Genomic DNA, 16,136 nt, shown 5'->3' with positions numbered 1-16,136 from the left:
TCTCGTAAGAAGGACCTAGACATTTCCCATGGAAAGTTGCCGGTTTCTGCACACAGAGAGAATACTTCCTGTCTACAGTAGGCCACTGATGACAAGTCCGGGTTTGTCCGGAAGAGCCGGCATGGGACATAGGTTGAAAACAGTTGTCTGGTCCCATGTGCCGTTCGGCAGATGAGACACCTACAATGACAGTTCATTTCTGGTGTGTGTGAACTCTGCTGAACTAGTTGCTGTTATTATTCCAGATTAGTTATGCCCGATAATGCTCTTTGATTTAATCTGATTTAGCTCAGGGTTCAGTGAACACTCCAGGTCCCTATGCAAGAGTGCTGTTGTTGTAAATCCTTTTAATTTAACTGGATAGTTGAGATAAGCAACTCGCTGTATTTTCCCTGCTTTTGTTTTTTTTATAGGTTTAATTTTTAACTTTTAGATTGTTTTACATTTCTCTAGTTTGTTTTAATATGTTTTGGAAAGCCATTGTAATTTCCAAAAATAATTAGAATTGAGACCTATCAAGCTTGATGGCGCGGTAATTTAGGCCTTTAATTTGTTGTGATACGAGGGTCAAGCTCCATGTTAGCAGGATTTATGTATTTGGACCGGGGATTCTGTGATAAAAATGATCGGCGGACGTGTTAGTCCAAGTGTTTGTAAGGGAAGTGCACCTACACAACTATTTATTTATTTGAAGTTTTTAAGAAGCCTCCACAAACCAAGGCAGCCTTGTGAGTGCCTCTTAGCTGCGGTGGGTAGCAACGTGATGTGACAAGTATCTTACACCACTCTTAAAATACCCCCACAAAACATTAACCAATGACGGTCCAGGATCTTAGATGTGCTACCTCATATGTTGTTAGGGAGCAATTTGACATTGATACAGTTCCTGCATGCTCATTAAATGCAAGACATCACAGGATGGGTTGTTTAGCCTTCCAGGTGTACCATATAAAACAATCATTGGCAAAGCCATATAGGTCTTGTCTAAATGATAGAAAATAAATCACTATGATGCGGTTAGCACTGATTGCGAGGCACAGTGATGTGTTTCCTTAGTATGGTATTATTCTCTGCCTTCAACCAGAAAAATACAAAAAACTTTAAATTACCTTCTGTTCAAGCTGAAGTTCTCCATGCACGACCTGCACGAAGACAGCACAAAGAAAGCCACGTAGAGCAGGGAGTGCAACACCGTCTGCATTTTTCTAGCATCTTGAAATTAGTATGTGTGAGTTTTAGTTGCCTTTTTGCCTGGTGGAACAGGACGGGGCAAGCAACAAAGGGAGAGAGGCGGCCCCCAGAGTAGCAACACCGCAGGGGAGGGGTGGTATGGCAAGGAACAATTCAAGGAGGTGGGAAGGAGGAAGGAGGTTCCTGCTAAAGTTAAACAAGCATTGGCATAGCCAATAGGTGTCACTTTTGGGACCTTATAACTATTTAGTTATGCAGCACAATATCGTTGGTACAACAACATCAACTGTTGCATGGCTAAACACTTATAAGGTCCCAAAGCTGAGACCTATTGGCTATGCCTATGCTTGGTATTTCTGGTGAGTGACAGCTCACCTGTACTTTCTCTGTTTCCACTCTTCCTCCTCTCACTGAATGACCACCTTCAGAGACGAAGTGGTGTCATCCACTAAACATGAGCCAGACATCCTCCATGCTTGCTGGTTGGTCCCACTCAGCACTGCACTTACCTGGCATCTCTGCGCTCTCCTTGTCCTCCTTTACCACATTTTAAGCACACAAAGGATCACACCAGCTTCAAGTCTACCAGAAAGGGTTGATGCTCCTAGAGGGTTTGCTCTAGTTTCCCTGTGACTGCAAATACAGCCCAGCTATGAATGTCACTTTCACCTGCACCTCTCTTTACTGCTCTCCCTCAAGGCGAGGGCTAAAGTGCTCCCCCTGTCAAGAATGACTCCGGGGCACAGCATCAGCTTCGTGGGCTAGGTTCCGCGGAGCCCCCTCTGCTTTTCTTCATCTTCCCTCTGCACTAGTGCTATCTTACTTTGCTTTGTTTCAGCTTTGGGTAATAATATCTGAGGCCTTGGAAAAGACACAGGTCCCCCCAAAGGTTTACAGGTGTTTGTTGGAAGGGAACGGTGGTCCACTGAAAGGGAATCTCCCATACCCAAAGGTAGTTCCATTTTTTTTCTATGCATGCTTTCCTTATATAATTTTTGTTACCAAGAAGAAGGTGTGAGTCACTACAATCTTCACATCTGAGTCATGTCTCTACAACCTAGGCGAGAGTATTTTTTTAAAGAACTATCCACAAAATTGCGTTTTCAATAATAATTTACATATTGACAGTGCCTATTCGTGAAGACTGATTTCCAATCAAAAACGCCTACCTTCACCCACAAAACGATCCCTCCCAAACTCATTTCGTCAGTAACTTGCGACATAACTGAATATATCATTCTGTGATGTTAGGAAACACATGGATAACAGCAAACACGTCTATCGCGCTTGAACGCTTATTTGGAATTGACAAGCACGTTTCTACTACTGCAGGTAGCTCGCAAGATTCTACATACTGCAACGGAAAAGCTGCCTTCAATTTCTGCATAATGTTTCTGAAGCTAAGTGAGAATAAACATGCATTACCAGGCGCGTTTTGCTGTGGTATCGTCCCTGCGCCATACAGTGATAAGATGGAGTCTTTTGAGAGTTGTTTTTTTGCAGATTCCTCTGATTTTGCAGCTTTCTCCGTAAACAGATCGAGGTCCACAGATGCAGGGGGAACAGCAGCAGTTGTTGAATTAGTGGATGTGCCCTATGAAAAATAGAGTCGCAATACAGAATCAAACACTGACAAATTCCGTCGTTGCATTAAGCTTGTATTCATGGTTTGTGGAAAACAAATGAAATCTAATTTGATTAAATTCTCAAGTGAAACAATTTCCCAGCTAGGAATGCACCCTATACAAACAATAAATGATTATGACATATAAGTAGCAAGTGCGAAAACATACTAAGAACTGTCAAGTGAGAGCCAAAGTGCATGAAATTCAGACATCATTCTTCCAATCTCATGATTTTACATAAAACTATGTTATAAGATGTGCCACCGTTTACAGTAGCTTTGTTGTCCACCGCAGTGGGTTCTCTCCGCTGAATATGAAACTGGAGGAGAAATTGGCTAGGGACCTCACTGTTAGGAAATGGAAACCTCACTAAAATTCTCTAAAATAGGTGTTGAGGAATCCCCGGTTTTAAGTTGAATTACTTACATCATACATACCTTTCCCTAGGGAAAAACTCTAAAACGGAGAGCAAACAACACTTGCCCAAGCTGCTAGAGCGGAGGTGGACTTCTATCATGTGGTTTGGGAATCTGCCATAATCAGACATTATTGGGATAAGGTGCTTCAGATGACAACACCAGTACCAACTAAGCAACTAGAACCTGATCCAATTCATCGGTCTATTGGGACGCATGCATTGATGTAATGAGACCAAGCAAGTATGTAAGTAAATCTGCTAACTTTGTATTAGTGATAGCTAGCCGCTGGGCTAGAAGGCGAAAAAGGCCTGCAGTATAAAGAACCGGTGGTATGATATCCACAAGTTGGCACTGGTTGACCTGTCATACTCTTAACAAACTGCAGGTGCGGGGAGAGGTGGAACTCTAGCAGTGACTGAGACACCACGCTGGCATCAATAGTGGAAAAATCAGATTAGCAGCCACTAGGATGCCTCAGGGTAGTCTTACATGTAATCTGTGAGCGTGGTTTAGTATTCAGGAACATGGAATTGTAAGTGTGACATCAGGATGGCGTTCAGATTGATGTATAATCATAAACACATAATGTAAGAGTCGTTACTATTACTCTTGGTATTCTTGTGAAGCTTACCACGATCAAAATATGGAATGTTGATTTGTCCTAGAAGCCTGCTTAGGCCTCATATGTTATAATGTACTTTTATTCTGAATACGAAAATGTAAAATTAACATAAAGCAAATGAAATGTGCCACAATTTACCTATATTTAAGGACAAAATTAAATTTCTATCTTTCTGAAAATATTTTTACTGTACCTTGTTTTCTATGCCAGGCATGTGTATGCTGCGCTTATAATATCAAACTTACCAAATGTTGCATTCTTTAGAGACAGCAATGCTTAAGATAGGATAGGATTAAAGTTAATAGAGCGCTCGAATGCCGAGGCGTCTTGACGCGGAGTGAGAAAAAGAGAGGGAATGCAAATTGCTGTACTGGCCGTTTTATGCCCTGGGGAACACCCACGTTTTTATGAACTTCCTGAACATTAGTCTGTTTGCTTGGAGTCGCACAGTGGTAGGCAGTTGGTTCCATAGCCTAACTGCACAGTTCGATAGACTCTTCTAGCTCTACAGACTTTGGTGGCGCAGATGCCTGGCGGGTGCCACTGCAGCGGAGGCTGAGGTGAGGGAAAGCCCCCTTGAAGATAATGACTAGATCTTTGACATTGTAATGCGCCAACCTTTTTTCTTTGCGCATTCTACCTGAACAGCGGCTTTCCGAGCAAGATGGGGCCTTGTGTTCCGGGCGCTGCCGCGCCGACCCCCCATAATGACACCAGATGGCTGATGGATGGAATGCGGAAGGGAGCAATAACGAGAACTCAGCACAAATGACAGTACCTCAGATGCTCCTGGGAGGGGACAGTTATATATTCTTGCTGGTTGTTATAATTATTGTCACAGTATGATACAGCCCTATGGGTAAATGCCCGGATTCATGGTTGTGGGTAGTTCTGATATGCTATGCCAAAGTATGAAAACTAGTTAAATGTTTCCTTGAAAGTTGATTGACATGTTATTTTGATAAATATGTGGTTTATCACTGACGGTTAATGGCAGTGCTTAGGTAACATCCGCCCCTGCGTGTTACTCACTGCATGGATGATAGACACATCTATCTGGGGACTGGGAGGGGAATCTCGACTATGCTAAATTGGGGACAGCATGGTGTGGGTGGCAGGGACTGATGTGAGTACATGTATTTGTGTTTTCTTTTTGTCTATTTGGTTTAGTTTGACACACTTATATGGGACACAGACACACATCAGGGGTTAAACGAAGGCACCAGTACAAGGTGATCATGACCTTGAATGATTGCCGGAGATGTACTAGCTACAAGGCGCTTATCGCATTACTATAGGACTTGGGGACTAGACTGAGGTTCCTGACTTGGAACGCTAGGGGCCTTAATGACCAGCGCAAGACCAGGAAGGTCATGTCATGTCTCAATAGGCACAATATTGATGTAGTACTGCTGCAGGAGACACATCTCCCGGTGACAAGTCTCCCGCAGATTAGGAGCAGGATTCGGGGCACATTCCATGCAGTTGGCTTCACTATTCATGCCTGAGGGGTGTTAACCTGGATCAATCCCAAAGCCTGACTCATGCTTGAAGAATTGCACACAGACACTAACAGTGAATACGTAGTGTCCAGATGTAGGGGGCCAGGCGCGGACTATGTAATAATACATGTGTATGGCCCCAACCATGATTGTCCGCAATTTTACTATGATATCCTGACCTTAGCTCGACAATTGCCTGACATACCGCAGATAGGGGGTGGGGCGATTTTAATTGCACAGTACACCCAGATTTTGATCGCTCTGGAGGTCCACTGCGGTGCCGCACTCAGGCAGCGGAGGCAATTTTAGATATCCTTACGGAGTTGAACAGGTTCGATGCCTGGCGCTCCCGCTCCCCGCTGGCAGGAGGCTACACGCACTAATCTGCGCCCCATAACCTCCATACCAGAATTGATTATTGGTTTCTGATGGGCTCACTTAGAGGTACTGTTAGAGAGTGTAAGATATTCCCCAGTACCTATTCAGACCACTTCCCGGTGCTTATAACATTGACCACTCCTGTCAAAGGACCCCCCGTTCACCTGGCGATTGTTGTATGAGGTGTTTAAGGCGGAGATGATGGAGGCAATGGAAACCTTCTTTGCGACAAATTTGGGTTCAGTCCCGCACTTCACTACTATTTGGGAGAACTTTAAGGTGCTAGTGCGGGGCATCGCAATATCCAAACACTCGGGAGTACTGAAATCGATTAGGGGACGGCTGACTATTAGAGCAAACCTTGGCAGGATTGGAAAGGGAGGTACTGGCTAAAAACGACCCCACACTATCAATCAATCAATCAATTTAAGCTTATAAAGCGCCTGGTTGCACTAACCCGTGCGCCCCCGCGCTGCGACCAGGTCCCATGCCAGGGAAAGAGAACAAAGATAGAATCAAACAATGAAATTATCAGATGATACTTGCTACACTAAAGAATACACTAGAAGAATACCACTCTGGGGCTGATATAGAAGTCAAGCTACTAGGTAAATACACAGTGACAAGCGTGTATAGAGAGGGAGCATGTCCAGGCACTGCCCTAGCAAATCTCATTAAGGGACGTCATGCAGCATCCCACCCCATAGATTTGACTACTGATGCCGGTGTAACTGTCGCCGACGCGGATGAAGTAGCGGAGTGCTTTTGATCTTATTATGTGGATCTATACCAGTCAAGATCCCATGCTACACAATCAGACATTTTGGAATACCTGGAGTATATGAAATTGCCCTGGTTACTAGACACTCACAGGGAATACCTGATGCGCCCGCTGGAGCCGTCGGAGATACAGACGGCCCTGTTCACGATGTGCTCTGGTAGTGCGCCAGGACAAGATGGGCTTGCGGTAGGGTTCTACAAAGAGTTCCAAGAAGTACTTGCACCGCATCTGCGAACACTTTTTGAGGAAATGGCTGAAGAAGGCACTATGCCACCCACAATGAGAGAAGCGCTCCTGGTCGTGATTTTGAAACCCAGGAAGCCTTCGCACAGCTGCTCCTCATACAGCCCACTCTCTTTATTGAACATAGACACGAAAGTATTTGCCAAAGTACTAGCAAATAGACTTGCCCCCTTAATGCTAACTCTAGCGGGAACAGAACAGGAGGGATTTATACCGGAATGCACACTCACATACAATTTGTGCACAGTATTTGGAGCAATATAGTATACTGCACCTGATTTATGATGCTGACCTTAGAACGCATGGAGCCGGGGAGTGTCTTTCTGAACCTGATTGGGACGCTATATACGAGTCCCACTGCCCGGGTGCGGGTAGGTGACGTGGTCACTGCCTCCTGAAGATATCCTGAGGCATCAGGCAGGGCTGCCCTCTATCTCTGCTCCTGTATGCTCTGGTGGCTGAGCCAATGGCTTGTGCTTTGCGGGAATTCCATATCGACAAAGGGATATACCCTAGTCATCTCCTCATTTGCAAACAATACTCTCCTATATGTCTGGGACCCGGTTAACAATATATCCCCTAACCTGCGTGAGACAGTATGATTCGGTGAGCTCTCTGGTCTTAAGATTAATTAGACAAAATCAGTAATATTTCCTTTCACCCCGGCGACATCCCCCGAGGAGCTACACTTTCCTCTGCAGTGGTCTACAGACCCGGTGCGCTATCTTGGGATTCTAATACACACAGACTCCGAACTCTTGTTCAGAGAAAACTATGGCTGCGCCATCACTAAACTTGAAGAGGATGTTGCGCGATGGATCTGCCTCCCCCTCTCCCTACTGGGTAGAATATCATTAATGAAAATGGTAGTCCTTCCCCAATATCTGTTCCTATTCCTTAATATGCTGATGGTCCCGCCAGCACAATTCTTTAAACTCCTTAGATCGCTCCAAATTAAGCTGGCCTGGGCCAACAAAAAACCTCGAGCGAGCTGGAATCTCCTGGTCCTGCCATATTCTAGGAGGGGGGGGGGGAGGGGGTGGGGTTGGGTTCCCCAGACCTTGATCTTTACTACCAAGTCGCTCAGACCTCACATGCCTACCTTTGGTTTCATCAGCAGACGCCCCCCCAACACCTACATATAGTATTACATAGGCTCCACCCCATTTTGTGCCTGCCTTGTTTTGCCCGCCAAGCAGAAACACCGCTATCCTCGATTTGATTAACCCTACAACCCACGCTTGGCATAACCTCCTCAACAGGCAAGCGCTCTCTATCTTATACTCACCTATCACCGCTTTTGCCTGGTGTGAGTGGCTACCGACTCTTGCAAACCCAGAAATGAAAGCAGCCCTACACATCTTAGGACTCAACACGATTGGGGACTTCTTTAAAGACGGGAAGGGCAGAGAGACTGGACTGACCTGCTAGAGATGGACCCACAACCATCCCCCTTACCACATTCCATTATTTTAGGGCTAGAAGCATGTTGTGAAAGCTACTGGGAGATGAGCTGCTGGAGCATCCAGAGGTATATATTACAAATGCCTGTGCACAACCATACTCAGGTTGACATTCTAGTTCTTCACTGAATTCTACTGGCTCGACGCACGTTTTTGGATGTGCTGACGGAGGGGGGGAAAACACTTCCGGTTGTAATGAGCCGTGTTCTGACCATCCCTTTATAACCCTTGACCCACGACGTCACCGCACTTCCGGTTTTCACCGTGGGTCAAAAGATTGAGCAGTGCACTCGGCTGCTGTCACACGAATTTCCAGGAGGTAAGGCCTATAGGGCCTCTCTTGTTTTATTTACAAACAACGGCCTGCGGACCTGCCCTGATAGCACCTTGTCTGTTTATTCCTGCAGAATAACATACCCTGGACGGAGCCCAACTCGGCTAGTTTTTTTTCGTTTGAGTGTCACAAGTCTTTGTTATACCACTCTAAGGTAACTTTACGCTACTCGTTCGCCATGCCCTGCTGCTTATATTATCAGTCACTGAGATGGATTCTTTTCAGCACCCACCGAATGCTGCTCTGAGCCTCTATACAACAACAGTGGGCTTATAATTCAAGATACCTTAGACACCCCCAAACGCCCCTTTTATTTGTGTCCATTTATTTAATGTAATTTGTGTACGTCATAGGGGCCAAGCCTCACCTCGCCAATCCTGCCTTAATCATATCGTCTGACGCTTATGTCATCAGGGACTCTTCCACCCAGTGGCCCTGGTGTAGTAGCACTTTCTGGTTTTATTATTGGAACTTTGTTCTGAGGGTGTCTGATGTATACACCAGGTTCTATTCCAATATCACACATTTATTTTCCTTTTGTACACAGTGACATTGGACCGTATGATTCCATAAGTCCCTATTCATTTGATTTTACTCAGGGGATTTATTCCATTACTGCGCCAGCCGGGACAGAAGTACAACCGGCAGAGTGGTTAGCCTCCTTGCTCATGTTAATCAGACTGTGCGCCGGCGTCAGCGTAGATCTAACAAAGCCCCATGGGTTGGACGAATTACTGATCCACAACCTTATACTCCTTGTCTTGCAGATCGAGCCATTTCAGTTCATTTGCCACAGAGGTACGAGTTTTATTCCTTACTGGTAGTTCAATTGACCTTCTACTCAGTGGTCCTCACTCTGGACTGCCTGTGTTTTTCCTCGTTCCCTCTCCCCTTTTGTTTCCCTTTTCCCTTTTTTTCTTTTCTCTATCCCGAACATAACTTATCCCTTTCTCGAGAAACATGTCAGAAATTCCTTTTGATCAGTGCATTATGTTTGTTTATTTGATTTACGATGTAAAACATTGGTTGTTTCAGGATTAGATCGATTGATACGCACAAAAATTTAAGTCACAATGTGTACGTTGATATTAGACCAGTCACCGAACTTTATCACAAAACACTGCCACGGTGAAACATTTGCACTCAAAAATAATGTGAGCCAAACTTGGATATCACTGGATACCTCTTCACCTCAATGGTTTACTCATCAACTTTAGGACCTATCCATCAAAAGTGTTGGTGCACAGGACTATGGGTTGCCACCCAGGGTGTAATGACACTAAAGTCACTTGTCGCCGAACCTGAACACATGTTTGTGTTATAGTATCGGAGACCTTGTTATTGTACATCTTCTAGCCCTGAAGAATTCGTGGATTCATACCCTGACAAAACACGTGTTGGCTGGGCAATCGATCCTCATTAAACAATTAGAACACAAGACACCCAGAGTGTTCAGCAGTCATCTCACTCATTGACGTGTAAATAGTAAAGTGTTACCTGCATTTTCATGAATTAAAGCTATGCAGTACTGTTTCTGCAATTTACAATAACGTGTGCACAGGCATTTGTAATATATATTTGAGGCCTTGTGTCTTTTCGAGGGGTTCAGGGTAATCCCTTCGCCTGTAGCACCGTACGACACCAACATCACATACACACAGAAGCACATAGAAGTAGGCGCCATCGCATACTGCACAAATCCAAACTCTTTCCTTGCATCCAACCTCCGGAGGTACTTTCCTTCTCTACACTGATTTGTGCTGCTTCCCCTAAGCGACTAGTTGCAAGAATATACTCTCAGACGCAGGAATTGTGCAGGGACCGATACGTCAAGGCCAGACTTGGACTGGCAGACTGATTTGGAACTGGTTATAGACGACAGTATGTGGAAGTATTACTGTGAGGCAACCAAACATATCTCACTTAAGGGCTGACTTCGACTTACACAGTTTAAGATTCTGAAATGCATCTACCATACACCAGTGCGACTCCACAAATTTGGGCTCCGTGACACGTCCAACTGCGAATGCTGTGGAGCCGCCGAGGCTGATTTTTTGCATTTAGCATGGCTTTGCCCTCCTATTGAAAACCTCTGGATACCGGTATTTACAGAACTCCAATCAGTCACTCAGGTAGACCTCAGTCCTGACCCGCTGCTGGCCCTTCTTAGATACTCTAAAAAATTGTAGAAGGCTATCAGACGATTAGTGGACATGGCATTGTTGGTTGCTAAACGAGTATTGGCGATACACTGGTCTCGAGGGCCTCCTCCCACACTGACACAATGGTCTAGGGCCATGGTGTAATATAATTCATAAACAGAAACATACAGTGAGCTGCTCCCATTAGTAACCGCCCAAAGAACTTCTGGAGCTTTTATGCTACTTGCATTTAGACTCTGACCCAAGAACAAACTGCAGCCACTCCCTCCTCAAATCCGTCCTCCATTCAGCAGCTCGCTTCATTTCAGGGTCCAAACGAAGTGACCACATCACTCCTATCCTGTCTTCTCTCCGATGGCTTCCCATCGAGGCCAGAGCTATCTACAAAACAGTGTGCATCACCCACAAAGCTTTGTACTCTTCCTCCCCTCGCTATCTGGCGAATAAGCTGAAATTGTCTGGAGGCTCAAGACCTTCTCGGAATGCGGAAAAGTTCCTTCTTGAACCCCCCTCCTTCAAAAGGGAAAAATTGTTGGCACAATCGTTCTCAGGTAATGCGGTGAGAATCTGAAACTCGCTTCCTCCTTCGCTCCGTGCCATCACCTCCATCCAGATCTTCAAAGCGGACTTCAAATCTCTTTTATTTCAAAGACACTTTCAGAACTAATTCCCTCCTTCTCAGACCCCCACAAGAAGTTCTTTAGTCATTGTAAATTTGTCACATATATTTATATTTTTGTTTGTACATCCTGTGCTTGCTGCGTTTAATATTGTGTTCCTTTTGCCTGCGTTGTTTTGATTCTATGGCCTGCTATTTTTCGCCAGGAAGTTCTTTAGTCATTGTAAAATGTGTCATATTTATTCTTATTTTTGCTTGTACAGTCAGTTCATGCTGTGCTTGAGATTGTGTGCCTTTTGCCTGCGTCACTTCGTCTCTATGGCATGCTATTTTTGTTTGTTCCATTCTTGTAACAGTTCTCTCATGTAACGTAACTGGTTCTATTGTACAGTGCTCTGACACCTTCGGGTAAAGTCTGCGCTTTATAAAAATGCACTAAATGAATAAATAAATAAAATAAATAAAATAAATAAAATAAATAAATAAAACAGACTTCCCTGGCATTAGAATACACATTGTAATGTAATGTAATGGTACTTGTATAGCGCACAAATCACCATGAGGCATCTCAGCGCTTGTACGAATACCGCTGAGGAACCCTTCCTGGCCTTTCCCTGTGAAGTGCCCACTCCTGGGCACCCCCAAGGTGAAGCCAGGCATCCTAGCGTTGTTGGGGCCATTGTGGAGATTAAGCAAGCTATTGCCCAGAGTTGCAGAGTGGGACCCATGATTAGACTAGGCACCGAGGCGAGAATTATCAGGTCCGGGGAAATTGAGCCCAAGAGCCGCCGAGGCAGGAATTGAACCCTGGTCCCGGGCCAGACCTCTGCATCAGCGTCTGCCGCTCTAACCATTGAGCCACACTTCTCCGTAGAGATTGGTGTTCCCTATAAGGCGCTGGTGTCGTTGGATCGATGAACGCGCAGTTCTTTAAAGGAGTGACTGTATTGTGATGTCAATTTAGGTAATATTAGTTTGATTATTGTTCATTGTTTTCTAATTTGGTGATATTTTTTGGAATGAATATTCAGGATGAGTTTGTCCCTATCTCTCTTTCGTTACTTTTTGTATGTTATTTTGTCTTATTATGATTTTGTCTGTATTGTATCATTGAAATGGATACAATAAAACAATAATAAAAAAAAAAGGAAACCAATGTGAAGGAATTGAAGGCGATCTGCAAAAATCTCAAAATCCAAATCAGGGGCCTCACCAGAAAAGAGGAGCTACAAAAGGCGCTGAGGGCCTGGGTAGCAGCTAGACATGCTAATGAGCTGTCTGGAGATCTTGGCATGGAGGCAGAGGATCCTATTCCAAGGGTGGATGTGCTTTTGGGAGGGGGCACCCTCTAAACCAGGCAGCAGCCGGGTGTCCCCAGGGGAGCTGGAGGACAGGCGGGAAGCGAGGACATTCAAGTTGGAGAAACTCAGGATGGAAAGTGAGAGGGAAGACAAAAGAATAGCCATGCAGGAAAGGAAGATGATGTTAGACCATGAGTTTAAAATGAGCAGAAAAAGTGTTAGGTCCAGTACTGAGGATGAGGTTGACATACACTGGGGGTTCAGGATTTTGAGGTAACTCCAGTGGTGCTCAGTGTCCCTGAGGTGGATTGGGGAACTGGCACAGAGGATCATGTTCCTTGTAGTGGGAGGGAAACTCTACTGACTCTAGATGAGAGGTACAGGGAGATGGGTTCCTCCAAGATAGAAGCCCTAGTATGCGAGTATGGAGACCAGCCAGAAAGGTATGGGTTGAGGGACAGCAACATTGAAACACTGTCTGACAAGTCTTGTGAGAAAGATGTGGGGTACTTTTCTGAGGCACTGGATGGATGGGTGAAGGGTAGTTTGGTTAACACCTGTGTGGGGCTGTGTGATTCAATTGTTGGAGAGCATATTTTAAGTCCCTGTTTTCCAGAGCTATGCCAACACCCGATGGATTGTGAGTTTTCAGACCCCAGGGAGCTTGCACTGGAGGGAGACCTTTTGGTGGATTCCAGAGGGTCTGGAGAAGCATCTGGGGGTGACCCGGAAGGAAGTGGCTTAGGTATTTCCCAACCGAGGGGGTTGGGAAAGGTTTTTGGTAGCCCAGATAGGTCTCTGTGTCGTGGGAAGGGTGTAGGGACTCACTTCCTGTCTCTGCGAACGAGTGGGAATGGGCTGCGGCCCAAGGTGCCCAAAACCCGGTCCCAGAACCTGGGTGGTTCCGGGAGGGAACACCAGGTGGGGAGCCTAGGCTCTACTGGTAGGCCGTCCATTGAGGGGGATCTCCTAGTGTCAGGAGAATGTGTAAACAGAGCTCTAGTGGTTCTGGTGTCTGGCAGTACCGTTCCTAAATGGAGAGTGCAGAAGTCCACATGGAGGGGTGAGAGGGGGATGTGTTCCCCAGTAGGCGAACCAGTGGGTACCAGGCCAGCCAGAAGGGCTGAGCCTTCTAGGAGTGACCTTGGTGACACCACTTCTGTCCTGGGGGATCTTCCTGCACTGTCAGATGGACAGGGGTCGGGAGATCTGCGCTAGGCAGACTGTCACACAACAGATGAATCATGCGTTACCCTCAGGGGGGGCATGCGTGCTCCCAAGGAAGTACTGGTGCACCGGACAGGTGCTCAACTGCAGGGGTTAGGCCACTCTGGTGTGGGAGGCCAGGTTCAGGTCCTGGCTGAGCTGGAGGGAAGGACGACTGTAAGCAGTGTCCTGACCGGTTTATCTTCTAGGGATACCACTCCAGGTGGGAGGGTGCAGAACTCTGGAAGGGAGTGCAGAGGGAGGGAGTCCTCGCCTCTGACCCTGGTTCAACCTGAGGGTTTAGATCCTAAGGTATTGGATCAGTTGCAGGGTCAAGGCCCTGAACTAGTAGAAGACTTGTGTTGGAGGTCTGGTTCCAGCATCCTGACAGTTTTTGGTTCAGAGGGTGCCTCTCCCAGGAGGAGAGTGCGGACCCCCGGAAGGAGAGGGAAGGGGGCATGGCCCGGGACCTCTGGTCAGCCTGAGGGTACAGACCCTGCATTGGAAGTCCAAGTTCAGGGTGTCCCCCTGAACTCGGGGAATGGGCAACTGCTAACAGTGCCCCTACCAGTTTGTCTTCTGGGGGTGCCGCTCCAGGTGGGAGGGTACAGAGCCCCAGGGAGGAGGACCAGGTGTGGGAGAGCCCACCTCAGTCCCTTGATCAGCCTCAGGGTACAGACCCTGGACTGAGATACCAGTTGCAGAATAGCCCCCCTGAACAGGTGGGTGAATTGTGCAGGACACCTGCCACAGGTGCCCTGACAATTCTGGAAGGGGGTACTACTCCAGGTGGGAGGTTACAGAGCCCCAGCGAGAAGGAGAGGATGTGGGGGAGCCCACCCCCACCTCCTGTCCATCTGCAGGGTACAGACCCTGGGCTGGTGGGCCAGTGTCAGGATGCCATACCGGACTTGGCAGGGGAAAGAGTAGAGCAAGGGAGCCAGGCACCTGGGGTTACCGCCCCTCACTCTCTGACGCCACAACGGTTGGAGTCGCCTGAAAGGCATACGACCTGGCTCTCATCACTGACAGATGTCAGTGGCCACTGTGGCTGGCTGTCCGGAGAGACAGAGTTGCCCCTGGGAGGGGGAAAGGAGTCACCCCCCTTGTGTTGGCCATGTGGGTAATGTCTGCCTTTTGGGACACATCTGTGAGCAAAGTAAGTTTAGTTTCTGCACAGATGGGGTCCACAGGTGAGGAGAAGGGTTCCCCATGGGTCAGCTTAGTGGGCCCTGAGAGTATGGATAGAGGGATCCAACTAGGTTCAGGAAGGCGTAGAACGGGAAGAAAACCCTTCTGTTGCGGGCCAGGTCCCATGTTCTATCGCCCCAAAGCAGGGAATTCCATCGAGGTATGGATTGGCCTACCCTCGCTTTAGGCTGGAAGGGGGTTGTGTTGGACATCGCCCTTTTTGCAGGGTTATCCCCAAACTTTTTGCTTCTTCCTCCTCTTTTTTCCTGACTTGTTTGTGTTGGTTTTATGACTCTGGTCACTTTACCACTTTTAATCAGCGCTAAAGCGTGTATGCTCTCTGTGTAAATTGTGTTGTGGATTGGTGTTTCCATGATTATATATTTGATTTACTTGTTAGTTCCTAGTAAAGTGCGAGGACCTGTAAATCAAATGCTACTAGTGGGCCTATCACACAAGAGTTGAAAACTTGAGAGTGTAAGCCCTTGTGCACATGCAGTGCTTTAGAATGGCAGGTATGAGAACGAAGTAGAATGTAGATTGTTCTCTAGACATACACGGAAAGATTTTAAACCTCTGAGGAGCCCCCCTGTTTTACATGCCAGTTGCTGAAATAGATATTTATATGTGTTGATAGAAAGACTAACACTTGTGCCTTTCTGTAACATTGTGTTGCTTTGGGTCCCATTTCGATTTTATAGGTTGAAGCATGCTCTGCTCCCGGTGGTATGCGTAGAGAATTTAAGTGACATGCCCCCGAGCTCGCGTGTAGGCATTAAGAAAGATTGGGGGCATTTGCGGCACTTGTTAAATATTATGACCCGTTTGTGGAGTCTTGTTTCTTCTGGTCTGTTGCCCGGGTCGACAGACTTAGTCTGTCGTCAGTGCCGCTACGATGTAGTGGGTCATGTGACCACACGTTTGTTAGTTTTAGCCGATGCACGGAAGCGACCGCGTCCTGGCTGGTTCAGCGTGTAGAGCGACCGTGAACGAGCGCGTATGCTAGAAAAGGAATTTAAAGATAGCATCTGGTTCGCCACGGGGAGTGAAACCTTCCATAGGTATTGAACATTAAACCCGTTGGTAGTTTAGAAGCGTG

At 46.5% G+C, this 16,136-nt stretch overlaps 1 protein-coding gene across 2 annotated transcripts in view; it reads right to left on the bottom strand.

The window, feature by feature from the left end:
* SMAP1 (small ArfGAP 1) overlaps positions 1–16,136 on the bottom strand; it is a 1,000,428-nt gene that overhangs the window by 76,298 nt on the left and 907,994 nt on the right. For both annotated transcript variants that reach the window (XM_086926470.1, XM_086926471.1), the window contains one exon: positions 2,617–2,785. In XM_086926470.1, the coding sequence (XP_086782596.1) occupies positions 2,617–2,785 (169 nt within the window). The remainder of the gene's footprint in view (positions 1–2,616; positions 2,786–16,136) is intronic.

The sequence above is a fragment of the Lissotriton vulgaris genome, chromosome 6, assembly GCF_964263255.1.
Source record: "Lissotriton vulgaris chromosome 6, aLisVul1.2, whole genome shotgun sequence".
In the NCBI taxonomy this organism is placed as follows: Eukaryota; Metazoa; Chordata; class Amphibia; order Caudata; family Salamandridae; genus Lissotriton; species Lissotriton vulgaris.
This window is presented reverse-complemented; position numbering and strand designations above follow the sequence as displayed.